The sequence below is a fragment of the Gopherus flavomarginatus genome, chromosome 1 (assembly GCF_025201925.1).
Source record: "Gopherus flavomarginatus isolate rGopFla2 chromosome 1, rGopFla2.mat.asm, whole genome shotgun sequence".
NCBI lineage: Eukaryota > Metazoa > Chordata > Testudines > Testudinidae > Gopherus > Gopherus flavomarginatus.
In genome coordinates, this window is record NC_066617.1 from 128462301 (window position 1) to 128483649 (window position 21349).

At 45.2% G+C, this 21349-nt stretch overlaps 1 protein-coding gene across 11 annotated transcripts in view; it reads right to left on the reverse strand.

Annotated features, from left to right (window-relative positions):
- Positions 1-21349, reverse strand: part of LMNTD1 (lamin tail domain containing 1) — a 334417-nt gene that overhangs the window by 290822 nt on the left and 22246 nt on the right. For all 11 annotated transcript variants that reach the window (XM_050968522.1, XM_050968561.1, XM_050968523.1 and 8 more), the window contains one exon: positions 10055-10148. In XM_050968522.1, the coding sequence (XP_050824479.1) occupies positions 10055-10148 (94 nt within the window). The remainder of the gene's footprint in view (positions 1-10054; positions 10149-21349) is intronic.

Below are 21349 nucleotides of genomic sequence, written 5' to 3' on the forward strand. Positions count from 1 at the left end.
AACGGAAGATCCAGGGCAGGGCCAAAAACATGCTGCTTCTATGCTGAGCTGCATGCAATTCCAGGGGGGTCTGCCACCACTACGTCACCCTTGTCCGTGGATTCCGAGGTGGGGGTTGTAATCTCAGCCATGACTGAGGATTCTGCGGACGGGGAAGATGAGGAGGTGGAAGAGGAGGATGAGCTTGCAGAGAGCACACAGCACTCCGTTCTCCCCAACAGCCAGGAACTTTTTCTTACCCTGACGGAATTACCCTCCCAAGCCGCTATCCCACACAATGAAGCTATGGAAGGGACCTCTGGTGAGTGTACCTTTGTAAATATAAAACATGGTTTAAAAGCAAGCATTTTTTAATTATTAATTTGCTCTGAGGACTTGGGATGCATTTGCGGCCAGTACAGGTACTGGAAAAGTCTGTTAACATGTCTGGGGATGGAGCAGAAATCCTCCAGGGACATCTCCATGAAGCTCTCCTGGAGGTACTCCAAAAGCCTTTGCAGAAGGTTTCTGGGCAGGGCAGCCTTATTCCATCCTCCATGGTAGGACACTTGACCATGCCATGCATGTAGCAAGTAATCTGGCATCATTGCATGACAAAGCCTAGCTGCGTATGGTCCCGGTGCTTACTGGCATTCAAGCAACATCCATTCTTTATCTCGCTGTGTTATCCTCAGGAGAGTGATACCGTTCATGGTAACCTGGTTGAAATTCAGGAATTTAATTAAGAGGACAGAGATGGCCATTCCTACTGGGCTGTTTGCCTGTGGCTTAAAAGAAATCCTTCCCTGCAGGTAGCCAAGCAGGGGGAAAAGGGTGGGAGGGTGATTGGCGCTGAGTTTTTTCGCGTTTGGCTAGCAGTGATCTTCCATGATACCAGCCGTGCAGTGGGGGGAGGGGTAAAGCGATCATCCCAGAGAATTGGATGGGGGGGGGGTTTCTGCTGCTACATGTTAACAGGAAAGAAGCAGCACTCAACTGGCTTTGCTTGCTATTTGGGAAAGGAGAGCGCTGGATATATGAAGGCTGCAGAAGACGAAAGACAATGGCTTACCATGGCCACATGCAAGCTGAATTCTGCTGCCCGGACCTGCATCTGTGAGATCTCTAACACCAGAGCTGCAAGCACTCAATATTAAGATGCAAAATGTGACCTTGTAGTGAAATCACATGTGCTATGTAAGGTGAATAGTGTTGTTCACCGTGAAAGAGTATAAGCATTGTTCTGTAAAATGTATCTTTTTAAATACTTCTCTCCCTTTTTTCCCTCCCTCATGCAGCTGCAAATTTTTCAAGCCTTCCTACTCCGTCCCGAATGCTATCTCAGATAAGGCGGCAGAAAAAAAGACGTGAGACGAAATGTTCTCGGAAATCATGGAAGTGACCCGCAATGAAAGAGCTTATCTGAATAAGTGGAAGGACGTGGTATCAAAGTACAAGAAAGATGCCAGTGACCGTGAGGACAGGAGGGACTAACGTGAGGACAGGAGGGACGCTCGAGATGAGAGGTGGCAGCAGGAAGATCAGCGGTGGCGGGATGCAATGCTAGGGCTGCTGCGTGATCAAACTGACATGCTCCAGCATATGGTGGAGCTTCAGGAACGGCAGCAGGATCTTAGAGTGCCGCTGCAGCCCCTGTATAACCACCTGTCATAGTATAATTCCCAAATCTGAACCTTAGCGTCCAAAATATGGGTACTAACATGAATTCCCCTAAGCTTAATTACCAGCTTAGATCCTGTAGTGCTGCCACCAATCAGGACTTAGAGTAGAGTGCCTGATAGACTCTGGTCTCCCCCAAAACCTTCCCTGGGGACCCCAAGACCCAAATTCCTTGAGTTTCACAACAAAGGGGAATAAACCATTTCCCTTCCCCATCCTTTCTTCCTCCCAGCTCTTTCCCGCCCTGGGAACACTAGGAGATCACCGTGATTCAACTCCTTGAATCACCACACAGAGAGGAATGATACCTTCCCCCCTCCTCTTCCCTTTCTCCCTCACCCAGAGGCAAAACAGATTCAAGCTCCGTGAATTTAAAACGCAGGGATTCCCCCTTCTCCCCTCCCTCCCTGTTAAGTACAGACTCAATTCCCTTGAGCCTCAACAAGAGGGAAAAATCAGACAGGTCTTAAAAGCAAAACTTTTAATAAAAAGAAAGAAAAAAGGTAAAAGTTTATCTCTGCAATTTAGATGGTAAAAAATTACAGGGTCTGTCAGCTTATAGAAACTAAAAAGAAGCCTCCCCCCAGCAAATACAATTTAAAATACTTCCAGCAACCTACACAATTGCAAATAAAGAAAAAGAAATAAAAGGACTATACCGCCTTTCTACCTTTATCCTTACAAAACTGGAATAGAAGATTAGAGAGCCTGTAGATACGTGTGGTCCTTTCAGAGCCCAGAGAGAATAAAGCAAAACCCAAAAACACACACAAAGGCTTCCCTCCACCAAGATTTGAAAGTATCTTGTCTCCTGATTGGTCCTCTGGTCAGGTGTTGCAGGTCACTGTTTGTTAACCCTTTACAGGTGAAAGAGATATTAACCCTTAGCTATCTGTTTATGACACCACCCTCCCCCCTCACCATGTTCCTTAGCCTCCTCACCCACCAGATGAGTAAGAATGCATGGGGGGAGGCTCCGTGCACCTGCCCACTCCAGCCCAGTGGACAGCCCAACCAAAAGGCTCTCATTATTAGGAAATTTTTTTAGTGGCCTTTTCCTTCCCTCCTATCGTCCTCCCAAACCCCATCCAGGCTACCTTGTCAGTTCTCTCCCTCTTTTTTAATTAAGTAATAAAGAATACATAATTTTTAAATGAGAGTGACTTTATTTCCTTAGAAAGCAAGCTGTGTTCGAAGGGGGTGGGGTGGGTGGCTTACAGTGAATGAGTCAATCAAGGGGTGGTGGGTTTCATCAAGGAGAAACAAACATAACAGTCACACTGTACCCTGGCCAGTGATTAAACTGGTTTTCAAAGCTTCTCTAATGTGCACTGCTTCCTGGTGTGCTCTTCTAATCGCCCTGGTGTCTGGCTGCTCGTAATCAGTGGCCAGGTGTTTTGCCTCAGCCTCCCACCCCGCCATAAAGGTCTCCTCCTTACTCTCACAGAGATTGTGGAGCACACAGCAAGCAGCAATAACAATGGGGACATTGGTTTGGCTGAGGTCTGAGCAAGTCAGTAATGTGCACCAGTGCGCCTTTAAATGGCCAAATGCACATTCTACCACCATTCTGCACTTGCTCAGCCTGTAGTTGAACAGTTCCTGACTACTGTCCAGGCTGCCTGTGTATGGCTTCATGAGTCATGGCATCAAGGGGTAGGCTGGGTCTCCCAGGATAACTATAGGCATTTCAACATCCCCAACTGTTATTTTCTGGTCTGGGAAGTAATTCCCTTGCTGCAGCCAATTAAACAGAGTAGTGTTCCTGAAGACGCGAGCGACATGAACCCTTCCCGGCCATCCCACGTGGATGTTAGTGAAACGTCCCTTGTGATCCACCAGTGCTTGCAGCACCACTGAAAAGTACCCCTTGCGGTTTATGTACTGGGTGCCCTGGTGCTCCGGTGCCAAGATAGGGATATGAGTTCCATCTGTCGCCCCACCACAGTTAGAGAATCCCATTGCAGCAAAGCCATCCACTATGACCTGCACATTTCCCAGAGTCACAACCTTTCATAGTAGCAGCTTAGTGATTGCTTTGGCTACTTGCATCACAGCAGCCCCCACAGTAGATTTGCCCACTCCAAATTGATTCCTGACTGACCGGTAGCTGTCTGGCGTTGCAAGCTTCCAGAGGGCTGTTGCCACTCGCTTCTCAACTGTGAGGGCTGCTCTCATCTTGGTATTCTGGCATTTCAGGGCAGGGGAAAGCAAGTCACAAAGTTCCATGAAAGTGCCCTTACACATGCGAAAGTTTCGCAGCCACTGGGAATCATCCCACACCTGCAACACTATGCGGTCCCACAAGTCTGTGCTTGTTTTCCGGGCCCAAAATCGGCGTTCCATGGCTAGAACCTGCCCCATTACCAGCAGGATCTCCAACACGCCGGGGCTCGCAGTTTGAGAGAATTCTGTGTCCATGTCCTCATCACTCTCGTCGCTGCTCTGCCATAGCCGCCTCCACCTCACCTGGCTTTGCAGGTCCCGGTTCAGCATAGACTGCACGAGAATGCGCGAGGTCTTTAAAATGTCCATGATTGCTGTCTTGAGCACAGCAGGGTCCATGCTTGCCATGGTATGGCGTCTGCACAGTTCACCCAGGAAAAGAGGTGTGAAACGGTTGTCTGCCACTGCTTTCACGGAGGGAGGGGTGAGGCTGTACCCAGAAGGACCAGCGACAATGTTTTTTGCCCCATCAGGCACTGGGATCTCAACCCAGAATTCCAATGGGTGGGGGAGACTGCAGGAACTATGGGATAGCTATGGGATAGCTACCCACAGTGCAACGCTCCAGAAATCAACGCTAGCCTCGGTACATGGATGCACACCACCGAATTACTGTGCTTAGTGTGGCCACATGCACTCGACTTTATACAATCTGTTTTACAAAACCGGTTTCTGTAAAATCGGAATAATCCTGTAGTGTAGACATACCCTAAGCTAAGCTGAGACCTGTTGCTCCTTAAATTCTAAATTTCCCTCTATTCGGCAACAATGCCCAAGGCCAATGCATCTAATCCCCACTGTCAGCCACTGTTCAACCCCCAGGGCAATAGTTTTCTGTGATACCCTTCTATCACTGGGTATGTGTGGCTTATGCTTGTTCCTCAAATATGTCTGCTGGCTTGTCTAAATCAACCATGGTTTAGATGCTTGAATCAAAGCTGATCTCCAAATGGTCCCCAGGGCTGAAAAGTTATTGTGGCTGACAGCTAACTAGACAATTCCACCCTTTCATTTACATTTTAAAATCTCACTCAGTGATCCGCCCTCATCCCACCACCACTCTGAATACTTCCTTGAGTCCAAATTGCACCTTCAGAATATCAAAGGGCAAAATCTAGCCATCCCAGGAGAAACATCTATCTTACTACAGACAGAATGACTCAGAGAGAACACCATGGAGGATGTTTATCTTTGGTCTTTTTTTTTCTTTCTTTTTTTAAAATTTTTTGCAGGGGGGTTGTTTTTGCATGCATTAGAATAGATGATACAAAGGAGAACCAGGGCTCAACCAGTGTCATGCACCTGAATAGCCATGGTCCCTGTGGAAAGATGGAATGTGCCAACCATGCTAACTGGGCCATCACCTTAATGTTCAAAGAAGCACAAGAGCTGTATTTACTGGACCTAAACAGAATAGAAATAGATAGTGTGCTTGGCATGTTCTTGTCTTTTTTTTTAATTATTTCTTCTGCTTTTTTATTCCTTTTTTTTTTAAGATGCTGTGAAAAGTGGTATTTGAATTTTTTTTAATATCACTCTTCACAGTAGCAGACTTGCTAAGCTAGCTGGGAAGCTGCGAAAAGTGATATTAACAAACATACAAATATCAATTTTCACAACAGACTTACTCAGTCCTGGCAAGCCGGGAAACAAATTAAGCCCTGGATGGGGAGGTGGGTAGGGAAGCAGTAAGAGCCAGATGCAATGGGGGGGAGGGGGAAGGGCCAGAGGAGACAGTAGGAGCCACAGGTGAAGGGGTGTTGGTGAACCTGGGACCAGAGCTCTGCAGCCACATGGCTGAAGCCTGGGGTCAGAGGACACAGTGGGGAACAGGAGCGATGGGGGGTGGTAAGCCTAGGGCCAGCACCCACTGCCATGTGACTGGGGCCCAGGGCCAGAGCCCATGGTCCTGCATCCAGACTCTGAAACCCTGCAGCCAGGGAATGGAGCCCACTGCCTGCCACCCCAAGGCTGAAGCCAGAAGCCTGAGCCCCACCGCCCTCGGGAAGGTGGGGTGTCAAGGTATTTTTCCCACTTTGAACTTTTGCGTCCAAAAAGTGGGGACCTGCATGTACCCTTCTAAGCTTAATTCCTAGCTTAGATCTGATAGCACTGCCACCAGCCAAAATACAGTGATTGGCACACTTTCTGTTCCTCCAAAACCTTTCTTGGAGAACCCAAGACCCAAACCCCTTGGGTCTTAAAACAAGGAGAAATAAACCATCCCCCCTCCTTTCCCCCTCCCAGACTTTCCCCTCCCTGGGTACCCTGAGAGGCTACACTGATCCAAACTCCTTGGATCTTAAAACAGAGAGGAATTAACCTTCTCCCCCCTCTTTTCCCCTCACCAATCCCTGGTGAGTTCAGATCCAATCCCCTTGGGTCTTAGACAAGGAAAAAAAATCAATCAGGTTCTTAAAAAAGAAAGCTTTTAATTAAAGAAAGAAAAAGTAAAAATTATCTCTGTAAAATCAGGATGGAAAATGTTTACAGGGTATTCAGCTCATATAGACTAGAGGGACTTCCCCCCCTCCCCAGCCTGAAATTCAAGTTACAGCAAACAGAGGTAAAAATACTTCCAGCAAAATACACATTCACAAGTTAAGAAAACAAACATAAGACTAATCCGCCTTTTCTAGCTAGTACTTACTATTTTGAACATGAGAGACTGTTTCGGAAAGATTGGGGAAACCTGGGGTGCACGTCTGGTCCCTCTTAGCCCCAAGAGCGAACAACGAACAAAACAAACAGCACAAACAAAGACTTCCCTCCACAGAGATTTGAAAGTATCTTGTCCCCCGATTGGTCCTCTGGTCAGGTGTTAGCCAAGTTCACTGAGCTTCTTAATCCTTTATAGGTAAAAGAGACATTGACCCTTAACTATCTGTTTATGACATGGGGAACTCACAATAGCTGCCTGCTTCTCTAGAGCCCAGCCCCTGCTGATGGCCCTGAGGAGGAGCCACTGCTTTGCGCTCCCCCCCTTCGCTGTCTAGGAGGCTGCGGCCGCATTTGAGAAACACTGGTCTAGATCAGCAAGGTGGTTGCTGAGTGACATAAAGGACTTCTTACTGCTGCTCCTTGTCTGAGCAAAGGAGTACTCCCAACACATACACTAATTCATGTGTTTTCTTATCTCCACGGGTGGGGAAAGATGTTGCTTACCCCCTTGATGCAGACCAGCCAGAAAAAGCTATAGGGTTGCCCTTTTATTGTTTATTTAGTATAACAAACAAGCTGGAAACAGAAAATTAATACTTCAGTTTAAACAAAAAACAACAACAACAAAAAATAGCAAACCCAGACACCAGCTGCCAGAAGAGGCACACTAATGAATCAGCTGGGTCTCTCTCACCAAATCAGTTCCCTGCCACTGCAGAGGCCCCAGGCACTGGTACTTCTTGGTCCTTTCTGTTCGCTGACTGAGTCAGTGACACACAATAGTTTAGTCTTCTGAAAGCTGTAATACTTCAGTCTAATCCAGGTTATTGGTTTTAATACAGGGGTAACTCGGTGGGGTTTAGTGGCCTGGGATACACAGGAGGTCAGACTGGATAATCTGGTGGCCCCTTCTAGCCTTAAACTTTATAACTGCTTACCCCTAATAAGACCCACATTTTTTTGCTCAGGATGTGTGACATGAATTGCCTTTTCCAGCTGCTGGCATTTTATGGGCCTCACCTCTACCTCCTTTTGGCTTCAGCTAATCAGTCCCTATTGGCTAATCTATGTTTTGGTTTGTTTTTTTAAAAAAAAAAAAAACAAACCAAAAACCACCCCTAAGAGATGTCATTTATCTTCTACACTTCTCTGGCCATTCCCACTTACTGCCTGTCTCAGCTGACATTGCACAGTCCTCAAGCCTTGGCTGCAGTACCTCAATCTTCCACAACAGAAATAATAGTCATCTCACTGTGCCAACAATTTCTTTTTTAAAAAAAATTATCCATGCAGCTCCATAAGTAAACAAGCCCAGTTCAGGTAGAACTATATCGAGCTGGGCTGATTACTTCTGTTCTAACATACTCTCAAGGGGGGAAAAGAGGTTTAACAAAATTTAATAACATAAGTGTTGACAGACCCTTAAATGCAGCAGATCTAACTAAGAGCGAAGTAGTATATAACAAGGTAGTCCAGGGTTAAAAAATATTCTAGTCTCAAAACCACCATAGCATAAGGTAATAATAATACTTTACTCTGTAATGCCAGCTCTGCTTTTTGTAAAGAGCCACTCGGTGAAACAAAAATGTCTACTCACAGGACTGCAGGCTGGGAAGTTACTGCTTTATTTAACTGCATCACAAGAGAGGCAGAAGGACACAAATTCCCACTCACTACATATAATGTAATGGAGCTGCAGAGCATAGCTTCATCCCATAATACCCAAGGGAAGCCAATTAACTCTGTGCTAACCACTTTACTCCCAGAATTTTAAATCACTTTGCAGACATTAATAAATTAAACTTCCCAACACCTTTATGAAGAGGCTACTGAGGAAAAATTGGAAAGAGTCCAGCGGAGGGCAACAAAAATTATTAGGGGGCCAGAGCACATGATTTATGAGGAGAGGCTGAGGGAACTGGGATTTAGTCTGCAGAAGAGAAGAATGAGGCGGGATTTGATAGCTGCTTTCAACTACCTGAAAGGGGGTTCCAAAGAGGATGGATCTGGACTGTTCTCAGTGGTACCAGATGACAGAACAAGGAGTAATGGTCTCAAGTTGCAGTGGGGAAGGTTTAGGTTGGATATTAGGAAAAACTTTCTCACTAGCACTGGACTGGGTTATCTAGGGAGGTTGTGGAATCTCCTTCCTTAGAAGTTTTTAAGGTCAGGCGTGACAAAGCCCTGGCTGGGATGATTTAGTTGGGAATTGGTCCTGCTTTGTGCAGGGGGTTGGACTAGATAACCTCTTGAGGTCCCTTCCAACCCTGATATCCTGTGAACTCTCCATTGTAATACATTGGCTTTCCTTGCTGCACAGTAACACAAAGAACTCAAGGGCCTCATCACTGTACCACAGAATAGGCCCAATTCTCCCTCTGGCAGCCAACAGTCCCTACAGTGACCTCTTAAGCATATTCAGTGTAGGGGTTTGCACCAGTTGAGCTAATCAAGGTTTGCACCTGTTCAAGCTCAATCAGCACAGGCTCCAGTTTGTTTTCATCTGCACTGATGAGTCAGCACCACTGCACTACACCAAATACTTGCCATAGACAAGGAACTGCAGCTAGTGAAAAGTGTGGACAAGGTTTTAGGCTGATTAAATCAGCGTGCTGGAGTACTGGGAGGAAAGTCAATGCATTAGAATGGGGATTCCAATCCTCAGCTTCCTCACAGCAACTCATTTCAGCACAACAGGAAGTGATTTGCCTAGCTTCACAAGAGGACTTGATTCCCCTTTCACTTGGTGTAATCATCTACCTGGCAGCAGAGGGAGAGCAAAACACTACCACAGTCGAATTCTCCCCTAGGGTGACCAGACAGCAAATGTGAAAAATCGGGATGGAGGTGGGAGGTAATAGGAGCCCATATAAGAAAAAGACCCAAAAATTGGGACTGTACCTATAAAATCAGGACATCTGGTCACCCTGTTCTCCAGTCACTTAAACCAATAGCAGCATTTTATGCCCAACTTTGCTCTCCTAAAAATGACAACACAAGGTGTGAGATAGTGAAGAATCAGGGCCAAGAAAATTGAGACACAGCCAGGAATATGATCTGGGTTTCTGACTCTAACCAAAGACCATCCTTCCTGGTCAAAGCAAGAAGTTGAAAAGAAAATATACACAGAGATGGTATGGACATCAGCATAGTTAGGCCACTGTGATAGACAAGGAAAAAGGCACTAAAGAGCACAAACCACTACTTGCTGGGGCTTTCAGTAATGCAGAAATCCAGCTGACCCACATTGGTGGGGAAATCCTGAAGCTGGCTCTATATGCAAACAAGTTTTTGGGCAGTGGTGAACTTCCTTCACCTTTGGAATTATGGAGACCTGGCCCTATAGACAATCATAGACACCAGCTTCCCAAGTGTGCTCTAATAAAGAACAGCCCATGTTAATCCATTGCTGGAGGAAGGACATTTCTGCAGAAGTTTTAGCAGTCTGATTAGGAGACACTGAATAGGCTTCAAAAGCACAGTTTAGGAGCAGTATTATTAACCTCACCTGTAAACAATTTTCTTTTTGATGCTCCAGCTGGAGTTTGAGTTGCAGTACCTGGTCCTGCAATTTCAGTCGTTGGGAAAATTCCTCTTCATACCTAAAGTAGTCAGGGATAAAGAGAAAACTCTTATCACTGTTGTTCTTTCACACGGTATCAGTCCAAATCAAAGTGGTTATGAAACATGAACTATTAGCACATCCATTGGGGAGCCTGCGGGGCAGGAGGGGCGACCCACAGGAGGATGAAGAGCCAGACACATTCCTCTGCCTCCCCTGTTCAGAGATTACAGGCAGCTGGTGCGATCCATGGACCTGACTATGGCTTGCACAGCCTTAACTTGTGTCCTGTTACAAAGCCCCCATGGGACATTGCTAGGGGACACAATCACCAGGACAAACTTGCACCTTAGCCCTGCTCCTTCTAGCCTGCCTTCATCGAGAACACCACCTGCCCTGGGGGAAGCAAAAAGCTACTTTGGAGAGGCATGAAGACCAGCACTGCACCTGACATGCAGGCCCTTTGTGCCAAAGTTATTCGCTGGGGGTAGAGATGATGTCTGTCCTATCTGCCTTTTCCCAGCCTGGCTAATACAAAGGAGCCCTAGCGCAACTACTGGTGGTACCCTGGCTCTGTTGAAATCAACAGGATCTTTTTCACTGTCTTTAGTGGGGTCAGGGCTTTCCCCAATGAGTCTGGCCTGAAGTGCCTGGACTTTAAAAGGATCTCACAGCTTTTAGTGATTACTTTGCTTTGGAAAAGAGTAGTAGTTTTATGATAAATGGAGAAGTATAAATAGCATAAATGTTAGAAAAAAAGCTGCTTATTGAAAAAAGGGACAATTACTTTGCAATTTGGCTGCAGCTTCCTCAATATGCAGAGGGAGAGAGCAACTAGTAATTGCAAGTAAGTCACTGTCTTTGGGATCCCTTCTTTGTTTTATAATAAGCACGTGAAAAGTGCTTGCTTTGGTAATGGGGTAGTCACGGCATTCTTAAATTACTAGTTTATTCTCCCTGAATAGTTTTAAATATTTTCCTGATTCATATTTTCCTTTTCTTTCTGCTGTTGGCAATGGTGGGATTTATTTATTGGGGCAAACAGCCCTAGTGTAGACGAGGCTTTCTACTTCCCGGCCAAGCAATGGTTAATGAGCCTACTTTTATTTTCAGAATTGGGGGCCCATGTTAGGAATCAATTTAGACTGAATCATGTTGTAAGGATGAGTTTAGAACAGTGGTTTTCAAACTTTTTTTCTGGGGACCCAGTTGAAGAAAATTGTTGATGCCCGCAACCCAAGGGAGCTGGGGATGAGGGGTTCAGGGTGTGGGAGGGGGCTCTAGGCTGGGGCAGAGGTTTGGGGTGAGGGCTGTGGGGTAGGGCAGGGAATGAGGGGTTCAGGGTGTGGGAGGGGGCTCTGGGCTGGGGCAGGGGGCTAGGGTGGGGAGGGAGTCAGGGCTCTGGGCTGGGGATGCAGGCTCTGGGGTGGGGTGGGGCTGGGGATGTGGGGTTCTGGAAGAGGTTCCAGGTTGGGGGGGGGCTCAAGGCTGGTGCAGGGGATTGGGGCATGGACTTACCTCCGGCAGTTCCTGGTCAACGGCACAGCCGGGGTACACTGCGGATCGCACTGTGCCCTGGAAGCGACCAGCAGCAGGTCTGGCTCCTAGGCAGAGGCACGAGACTCACACCTCCAGGCACCGCCCCCCCAGACACCGGCCATTCGGGATGCGGAGCCAGTTCTCGGGGCGGGGGCAGCATGTGGAGCCCCACGGCCTCCCTACCTAGAAGCCAGACCTGCTGCTGGCCACTTCTGGGGCACAGCGTGGTGTCGGAAAAGGTAGGCACTAGCCTGCCTTAACTGGGCAGCACCGCCAACGGGGCTTTTAATGTCCAGGTCAGCAGTGCTGACCAGAGCAAGGCGACCCAGTGCTTTATGATACCAGTCAGCTGTGTTCTTGGGGAACCAGGGCACAGTATCCAGCCTGTCTGACTCATGAAAGATACCCCAGCACGCACACCAACCTCTGCTTAAACCAAAACCCATCAGAGAAAAAACTTGCAGAGAGCAGTGAAGGGCAGATGGGAGACACACTTAGACCCCTTCTGACAAGGGTGACAAGATTAAGACATCTCCATTAGCATACAGAATGAAGAACAGAGACAATTCCCCTAGCCTCATCTCCATGAAAGATGGGACAGGGAGACATCTCAGTTTGCATATAGAATGGAGAACAGAGAACCACACTGAACTCTGGGACCAGAAAAAGCAGGGAAGCACTGCATCATGGGAATCTCTGCTCCAGATGCTAATGAACCTACTCCTGCCCATACCCAGCTCTGCAGTTATCAGACTAATTCTAGTAATGAATCCTTGATATCCAAAATACTGAAGCAGCCTAGTTGCATTGTGAGCTCCCTGGAAGAAAACAAAACCCATAGCCAAGAGTGATCAGCTCCTATTGTCTAGCCTAAAGAAAACCTTTGAGTTATCAGTTTACCCATAAACAAATCTAGTGTTCTGCCTTGAACCATTGTATTTTCTCTACAAAAATCCCTACTTACCCTCCAGTAAGTGTTCTATGCTTAGATCCAAACTATGCATCAGTTCCACTGGGACTCCATCTTCTCCTGACTGATTGTGCTAGGGGCTCTTCCTGTCTCCAGCACTCAGGACCCTGAGCTACCACCATCACCTGGGAACCGCAACCAGTTCAAGCCTCATGGAGTGGGTGAGAGCCCCCTTCTGTCTCTCTCTCTGTCTTCCTTTCTACTTTAGGTATTAACCTTTAATAATGTATGTTATGTTGGTTTAGGCTCTCCTTGTGTAGTTATCACTATTATTCAATAAATAACTTTTATGGTTAAACTGGTTGCTTCTCTCTCTCTTGCTGAACTTTACTCTTTTGTGTTTTTACCTTCCCCCATTCACTCTACAGCAGTGGTCCCCAATGCGGTGCCTGTGGGCGCCATGGCGCCCACCGGGGCATCTATGTGCGCCCGCATTCTGGCTGGTGGACAAGCATCCACTGAAATGCCGCTGAAAAGCGGTGTCGTCAAGAGGCATTGCCGCCGAAAAGCAGTGTCACCAAAAGCTGTCGCAGCCAAAATGCCGCTGATTATAGGCAGCATTTTGGCGGTGACACCTCTTGATGTTGCTGCTTCTCGGCAGCATTTCAGCGGATGCTTGTCCAACAGCCATGGTCCTCGGTGGCTCATCGTCTGGCACCTGCCACCCGGAAGAGGTTGGAGGCCACTGCTCTAAAGCAATGCTTCTTTTACCTAAGCTAAAGATCCTTGCAGTACCCAAAATACTGTGGGGTTTGCTTATCAAGTAGGTTTTTACCAGTACAATTGTGATGTGAGAGTGGAGATAGAGACATGCTGAATCTGGGACACATAAGGGGTCAGCTTGAAAGTGCTGATTGACCTGGTCTGTTCAGACTTGCTCTGGTGTGTGTGTGTGCATCCGGTTTCAGGGATGGAGGAACCCAGCCCTAGGGAACCTAAGTCCTGCAGGATAGCTCCATTGGAAGGGAACTTGCATAAGGGAGAAGTACAGCTCCATATGAAAACACACATGACACAAGCAGTACATTGATAGAATTACAGAAACCCCACCCCCAAAAAGTAACTCGAATAAATGAGCTTACCTCAAAGTAATGGGCAGATCTGGCAACACAACCCAGTACTGGGTCACAACCCACGGTTTGAAAAACACTGGTCTAGAAGCCATATATGAGTCTAGAACCCAGAGCTGCCGAGCCTGGGAGAGGCGAGCCCAATGGGAGATCAGACACCACAGGAAGTACTGCCCAAAGAGTCCAGAGTGACAGCAGCCTGTGGCCTTCTGATTGGCCAAGCACACTGTTTAACCCTGGAGGGTGACCAAGGAAGTTGTCTGGGAATCACAAAGACTTCTAGCCTGCTGTGACTCCAAACCTCATCTTGTATTCTAATCTCTAGTCTCTGTCCCCATCCTGACTCTGGCCTCCTGATTCCAGCCTAGTAGCTGTCTCTGATCTCCACTCTCTGCCTATACCCTGACTCTGACCCTTGTTGATCGATGCTGGCTCTAGCGATTATCCCAATCCCTACTCACTGACAACTACTTTGTGGCCATCCTTGACTTGTGGACACCAGCCCAGCTGTGACCACCAGACCACATCAGCTAAACGTGGTTCCTTACATGTATCTAAACCCAGTTTAAGTATAGTTCCTTAGTTCAGATGGAACCCAGTGGGGTCAGGTTCTCAGCTATTAAACTCTAGCTCTGCTTTTTGTATGTAATGTGAGGGAGTAAAAATGCATCCAGGAACAAGTTACATATTATGACTAGAAATAACTAATAAAATGTTCTGTTGGTTTTTAAAAAATTCTTGTACTGGTATCCATAAAACTATTGTTACAGGCCCAGTTAAGTTATAGTTATGCACCAAATTAAGCTTTAGAACCAAGTCCAGACTGTGTATAAACTCTACATGTTTACTGACTCCCTTGAATTTGGCCCAAGACCTTTCATGACTTACCTGGAAGGTTTGCCTCAAAGACTGCAGAAGGCTGTCCCATATATGTGATAGTTAGCACAGGGAAAGGAGATGAGTTGTTTAGGATAGTTCAGGAAATGATTTAGCTGCACACAGCATTTTACTGACAAATACAATTATCAGTTAGGGTTAGTTGAAAATTTTCTATTGAAACTTTGTTTGAGGGGGCTTCAACTAAATGTAATTTATCATGAAAAAGATCAGTTTTCCTCTTTTTTTTTTTTGATGTTTATGTTGGATAACTAAAACTTTTGACAAAAAATTATTCCTTTCTCCTGCCCCCAGTTTTTGGCTGAATTGTTTTCAGTTTTCATGAGTTTTTGGCCACAACTGAAATATTCTAACTTTTCGGGATATCTGTTTTTCAACCACAGTAAAAATGGACATCTTCTGCAGGAGGAAAAAAAAACATTTTTCTGATCTGCTCTTTTGGCAGGTCCCATCTCTTAGGAGTTCAATCAGTCTGGACTGAAGCTAAACAAGGAAAAGTGAGTTTTCTGCCTACCCTAAATCGAGTTTTTGGGACGGACAAAAAACAAAGTCCTAACCCTGAGAAAGTAAAACCAATTCAAGAATTGAATGCATCAACATATGTACCAGAACTGAGACGTGGCCTAGGGTAGCAAATTACCCAGACAATACCAACAAGACCTTTCTACAGCAACAAAAACAACAAAATGAACTATTAAACTCCAACACATCATGAGCATGGGTGCTAAATGAAGAAATTGACTTCAAAAAAGGTAAAAGAAATTAACACAAGAGCTGCAGTTCTCAAATACTGTGATATGAACAAGTCCACAAGGATGAGTACAGATGCAAGCTGCTCCGGCCTAGGTGGTATATTGTGGCAACAACGTGGATCTGAGTGGAAGTTAAATTTTGCTCTGAACACTCACAGAAGCAGAAAAATGTACATTGTGAGCGAAAAGGAGTTCCTGGCAAGCCTACAGCGTGTGAGAACTTTTACAGATATCTGTGTGGGCTGGATTCTTTTGCACTGATAACAGACCATAAACCTCTTGTAACCCTCTTCAGTGGAAAAGACCTGGCTCAAGCCAACGTCTTTTGATCAGGTTAACGCAATTTAACCCATTTGCTAATTATGTTTCTGGGAAAAATCTAGTAGCAGCAGATGCTCTACCATGGAGTCCCATATCTCACTCAGCTACCTGTGAGCTCGAAGATGATGTAAAGGTGTATGTGGATGCTACAGATGAATACAGACCAGTGTCAGAAAAGAAACTACATCAGCTACAAAAAGCCACCTCAACAGACACACAACTTCAAAGAGTTCTAAGTTACATTACAGCCCGCTGGTTACCTGGTTGTTGCAGAGTATTTTTCCAGGTTATTGAGAAACTGAAGTGCACTGTCTCTCACTTTAGTATTCCAGCACTTTAGTATTCCAGAAAAACTAGTGATGGACGATGGGCAATGGACTCCAATTCACTGCTGTAGAATTTAAATAATTCCAAATGAAATATGATTTTGATTATATTACTAACAGCCCACATTCCCCACAAGTGAATGCAGAGGCTAAGAGAGCTGTATAGACAGCCAAGAAAATCCTACAACACGAAGATATATTCCTTGCTCTTCTGAGTTACCAATCAACACCAATAGTAGCTACTGGATATAGCCCAGCACAACTGATGGGAATACCACTCAAAACTACTGTTCCACCTTTGGAAAAGAACCTATCTTCAAAGTGACCAGACAAGAAGAGAGCAGCCAAATCAGATAAAAAAGCTAAAAGAACACTTTTTCAACAGATGCTACTCAATTAGAGTCTGGGTCTAGAACCTGCTGACTGTGTTCATGTCAAATGGATGGAGAAAAAGGATAGACTACCCCAGCTGTTGTAAAGAAAAAGAATTCAGCGTCCAGATCATATGTGCTTGAGACCAACAGTGGAAAGTTCAACAGAAACCGCTGACATCTACAGTTTGTTCCTCCAGAAAGAATAATCAACAGCACACACTCTACAGATGGTGGATGCAGAACAAGAAGACTCCTCAAGGATTCCAAGCAGTGGCATAGCCAGGTGGAGGGAACAGAGGGAGCGATCCAAAAAAAAGGGCGCCACCCGCTGCAGCGCTTTTACTCACTCGGCGGTGCTCTGAATCTTCGGCGGTGGGCCCTTCACTCGCTCTGGGTGTCTTTGGCGGCACTGAAGGACCCGCTGCTGAAATGCTGCCGAAGACTCGCAGAGCAAGAGAAGGTCCAGCTCCCCCTGTTCCTTCAAGTGAGTAAAAATTAAAAAGGCACCAAGAAATTGAAAAGGCGCTACTTGTGCTCAGTGGGGGAGCGGCCACTGCCCCACTCCCCCACAATAGCTACTCTACTGATTCCAAGCCAACCACAGCCAGTCATTGCAACTAATAGGCAGCCAGATGACCAAGTTGTTACACGTTTGGGTCGTGTAGTTAGAAAACCAGTACAATTCAGAGACACTTAGGAGACTTAACAGTACTGAACTTTAAAGTGTACGTTTTGTAAATGGTAGGAGTGTAAAACTTAAAAGGGGAGATGTCATGGAGTGCTAAACCATACTGTACTGTTCAGCCATTAGGTGGTGTCATGTGTAATATACTTAAGCTGACAACAGCCATTCCTGTCATTACAGGATCTTATGGTGTACACATCTCTGGTAGATCTCTCTGGGAAGAAAGCTCTGTAGCCAATCCCCGTCTGGTACAGAAGCCTGACCTGCTAGTAGCAGGCCTACAATCTACCATGTATCAGGTGTACATGCCATTTTCTGACCTGCTCCATTGGAAGATCCTATCCCTGAGGAGTTTAGATTGTAAATACTCAAAAAAGCTAGGAATGGCAGAGAAACATTGAGCAGAAGGGCTTGGAATTAAGGGGGTTAAAGCAAAGGCAGAATTTTATACCCCAATGGCAGCTGCTATTTACCCAATAACAAGTAGGCAAGTAGAAAGTAGGTTATGCCCTTAACAGAACAACCCCACTGGCCAATTCTGTCTTCAAGCTTAAGCTTTGAAACCCAGGATGTACTGTCTACTACTAGGTCACATCCTTCTCTTCCTTTTGGATGAATAATTTCCATACTGTTCTCTATTTATTGCGCAACTGAGACGCTCCACAGGAGAGTCCAACAAATGTTCATTGGCAATAATAAAGTGTAGAACATTTAGCAGATGAGATTGTTTTCTACAATGAGCAGAGCAGGGAACTAGGAGTCAGAACTCCTGTTCACTACTATTCATGGCTCTGCTACTGACACTTAAGTAAATCACTCACTTTCTCAGTGCCTGAGTTTCTCTGTCTGTGAAATGGGGATACCATTATTTATATAGGGTGTTGTGAAGCTTAACCAGTGTTTCTGAATGTTCTCTGAGGGCCTTGGGAAGCAAAATGCTACGGAAGTGCAGATCATGATTAAACCCCCCAACTATTTCATCATGCAGTGAAAGTGTTGTTGTGTGTGACCAGCAGGGCATAGTCTCCTCTTGGTGTCTGTGGAGATGAGGATATGTAAAAATGCCTGCGGCTGTACTAAAATGCCAGGGACTTCAACACGCCTCTAAACATTCTTGAAGTCTCATGACATCCACTAAAACAGAGATACCTGGAAGCAACATTTGAAGGGATTTTAGCAGGGAGGACCATGATGGGCTTTTAGTTTTTTAAAAATATCTGTTTAAAATAAATGTCCAAAAATCAGAAGATAAATCAGAGAATTTTAAATTTATATTAAAAATGACAATGGAGAGCCTCCACATTAAGGCTGTCATTGCTCCAGCTCAGATCTCGGCAAGAGTCTTGGACAATGGTTCACATCCCATGTGTTCTAATAACTAGGCAGAAGGGGCTGAATGACAACCCTAGGGCTAAATCCTGCAGGTTTTACTCAAGCCAAGCTCTCACTGACTCTAGTGGGAATCCTGCATGACAAAGGACTTTAAGATTTACCCTTGAAGCATGGATTTCCTATCTACCTACAGTTTAATTCAGAATGTTGTCGCCATTATTGACAGTGGAACATTTCTACATACTATTATTTATCATTTTTTTATTCTATTATTTATGTATTATTATGGTAGTACCTAGAGGCCCCATGGTGCTAGGTGCAGTATAAGCACACAGTAAGAGACAGTCCCTGCTCCAGAATGTTTACAATCTAAATGGATGGAACAGACCAGCGGTTCTCAACCTGCAGCCCGTGGGCCACTTGTGGCCCAATCAGCACAGAGCCGCAGCCCATGTGACATTCTCAGAGCCATACAGATAGTATTGGATGCAGCCCACAATGGTAAATAGGTTGAGAACCACTGGAACAGACAAAGGGTGGGAGAGGAAGTGGGTGAAGTGATTTGCCTAAGGTTACATGTAGTGGTAGAGCCAAGAATAGAACTGAAGCTGCCTGTCTTACAGACCAGTGCCCCATCCATAAGAATACCCTGTCTTCCACGAGACCAAAAAACAAGGTGAATCTCTTTTTCTATGTTTAATTAGACATAGGGGATAGCAAATCATTCAGCTTCTCAAACCTACATTTTTTGAGATTTTGCTTCCAACCTGTGGAGAAGCTCCCACTCGGTGCTTTGTTTTCATATTTTCAGGTGCTAAACTGGCCAGTTTTTATCTTGTAAGATAGCCTTGGTTCTTTGAAGTGGTAACGTCAGTGATCAAAATCTTGTACCGATAGCCATGTTGTGTTTTTGCAATTACATTCTGCTTGCTTGTTGTTAAAAATCCATGCAATTTCTAGTTTCCCATAACAAATGTAAGGATAATTATCTCATAATCTGCTGGGTACAAATTTAATTAATCCATGATAAATAGTAATAATTATCAACTAAATACCAAGTACTGTAAGTTGGTCTTAGGTACCCATGTGATATGAAAAACAGACATGCAATTACGATAGCCACTGTCAAAGAAATAGAGCTATCAGAACCTTTATATCTTGGATGTTGTTTATTTTGGGACCTCAACTCATAATGGACTTCCAACATGCAGGACAATTTCAAATTTAACATGGGAATGAGGGGCGTGTTACTATCTCAGAGTAAAATTAGCCTTTGTGGGACTAAGATGTACATATTGCTGGCTCTGTGCACAGGGGTGTATTGGACCCTAAAATGCATTGATAAGTGCTCTTCTTTTAGGTGCTTTGTAGCTCTTAGGCAGAGTAATGCTCAATGTGCTCTTCACTGACATGCTGCTAGAAAAGCCCCAGCTTTCAAGTCTCTAGTCTGTCACCAGTCATCACAATGGGAAAGGGGAAGACCACAAATATTCATCGATTCTCTTCACTGGTGCTACCAAATGGCCTGGGCTAACTGCCAGAAAAGGAAAGATCATCTGGCCCTCACCAGCTCCTGACTGAGTGAGAGGGAGAGAGTTAATAGTGGAAAGGAGATGGGCAAAGAGAAAATGGGGAGAATTTTTGAGGGGGAAAGAATAAATTGCATAGAAGTGGAACCTCACTAAATGGTCACAGTGGAAACCCCTTAATATCCTAATGCCAGCCCACCTGAAGCTGATACAGGATGCAAGTCTGCTTATCTCCACGTACTTCCAGTAATACAACGCAGTGCTATAAGTAGCACTTTTCTGATTTGCAGCCATTCTTCCCTCTGTTGGAGTACAACAGTTTGATAGGGAAATATAAGGACACTTAAAACATACACTGAGGTCTGGTGCTTTCAATTAGGTATAAAGGCAAAAAGTCAAAGGATGTCAGGTCATGTGACTATCTTACTGGGGAAAGGATAGGATGTGAAAGCCCAGTGCTCCATGCCAGACCACACATGCAAAGCAATTCCTTGATCATTGCATCCACTGATCGTAGATGAATAGCTGCTGCTCATGTTGAGAGGCACACAAGAAGCAGCCAGAACAGTCTATTGAATAGTTAATAATGGGAGCTGCAACAATTTTCCAAGCTCCTTTGACTGCTGCTATGTCACATTATTCTAAATTGCTTCTCATCACAGTTTGCAGATCAGAATACAACCATTAAATCTGGCAGCAGAGCAGCTAATCTGAATTTATCACACTCATGAGCTATGCTCAGCTATTTTAAATAAACCTGGGTTACACTGGCACAGTTTACGTTTGCTAGTTGAGGACAAGCAGCATAGGTTGCTCAATGTGTTTTGTACTGACATTAAAAGCTACGAGAGCTGGGAAAACCCTTTGGGGGGTCGACTTGCCACGCTCCTGAGTTTAGCCATGGCTCAAATAAAGTAATGAGAGAAACTTCCAGGACATTTTCTGCCTTTTTAATCCATTTTTCAATTTTTTTTTTTACTTTTTACATTGAAATTATTCTCAAAAGATTTATGCTCTCTCTAGAGCAGTCTATGCCTTACAAAAAGCAATATGTTAACCAAAGCACCACTCCAGTAGTAAGAGTGCTTCTCCTTATGAGCTGAATCCTGTCATGTGAGGAGTCTCATTGAGATTGCATTACAGAACTCAGTAGTGCTACCTAATAAGATTTGCTTTGATGTATTTAGGATATTGTGGACTACCTCTAGGACTATGCTTTGGCTGCTTTGTGCTTCCATGCCAGAAAGCCAGCTTAAATGGCTACAAGGGAAGTCTCTGGGTAATCTAAGGCCAGTGAATCAGCAGTTCATCTTTTTGCTGTCAGTGTAGCAGCTATAATCACAAGAAAGTGGATATGGCCAGAGCATCACCGCACTCCAGCTATTCCCAACTGCAAAAACAACCCCTGAGGATAGTGCCAAAAACTGCTCTAATTCATGCCAGAGA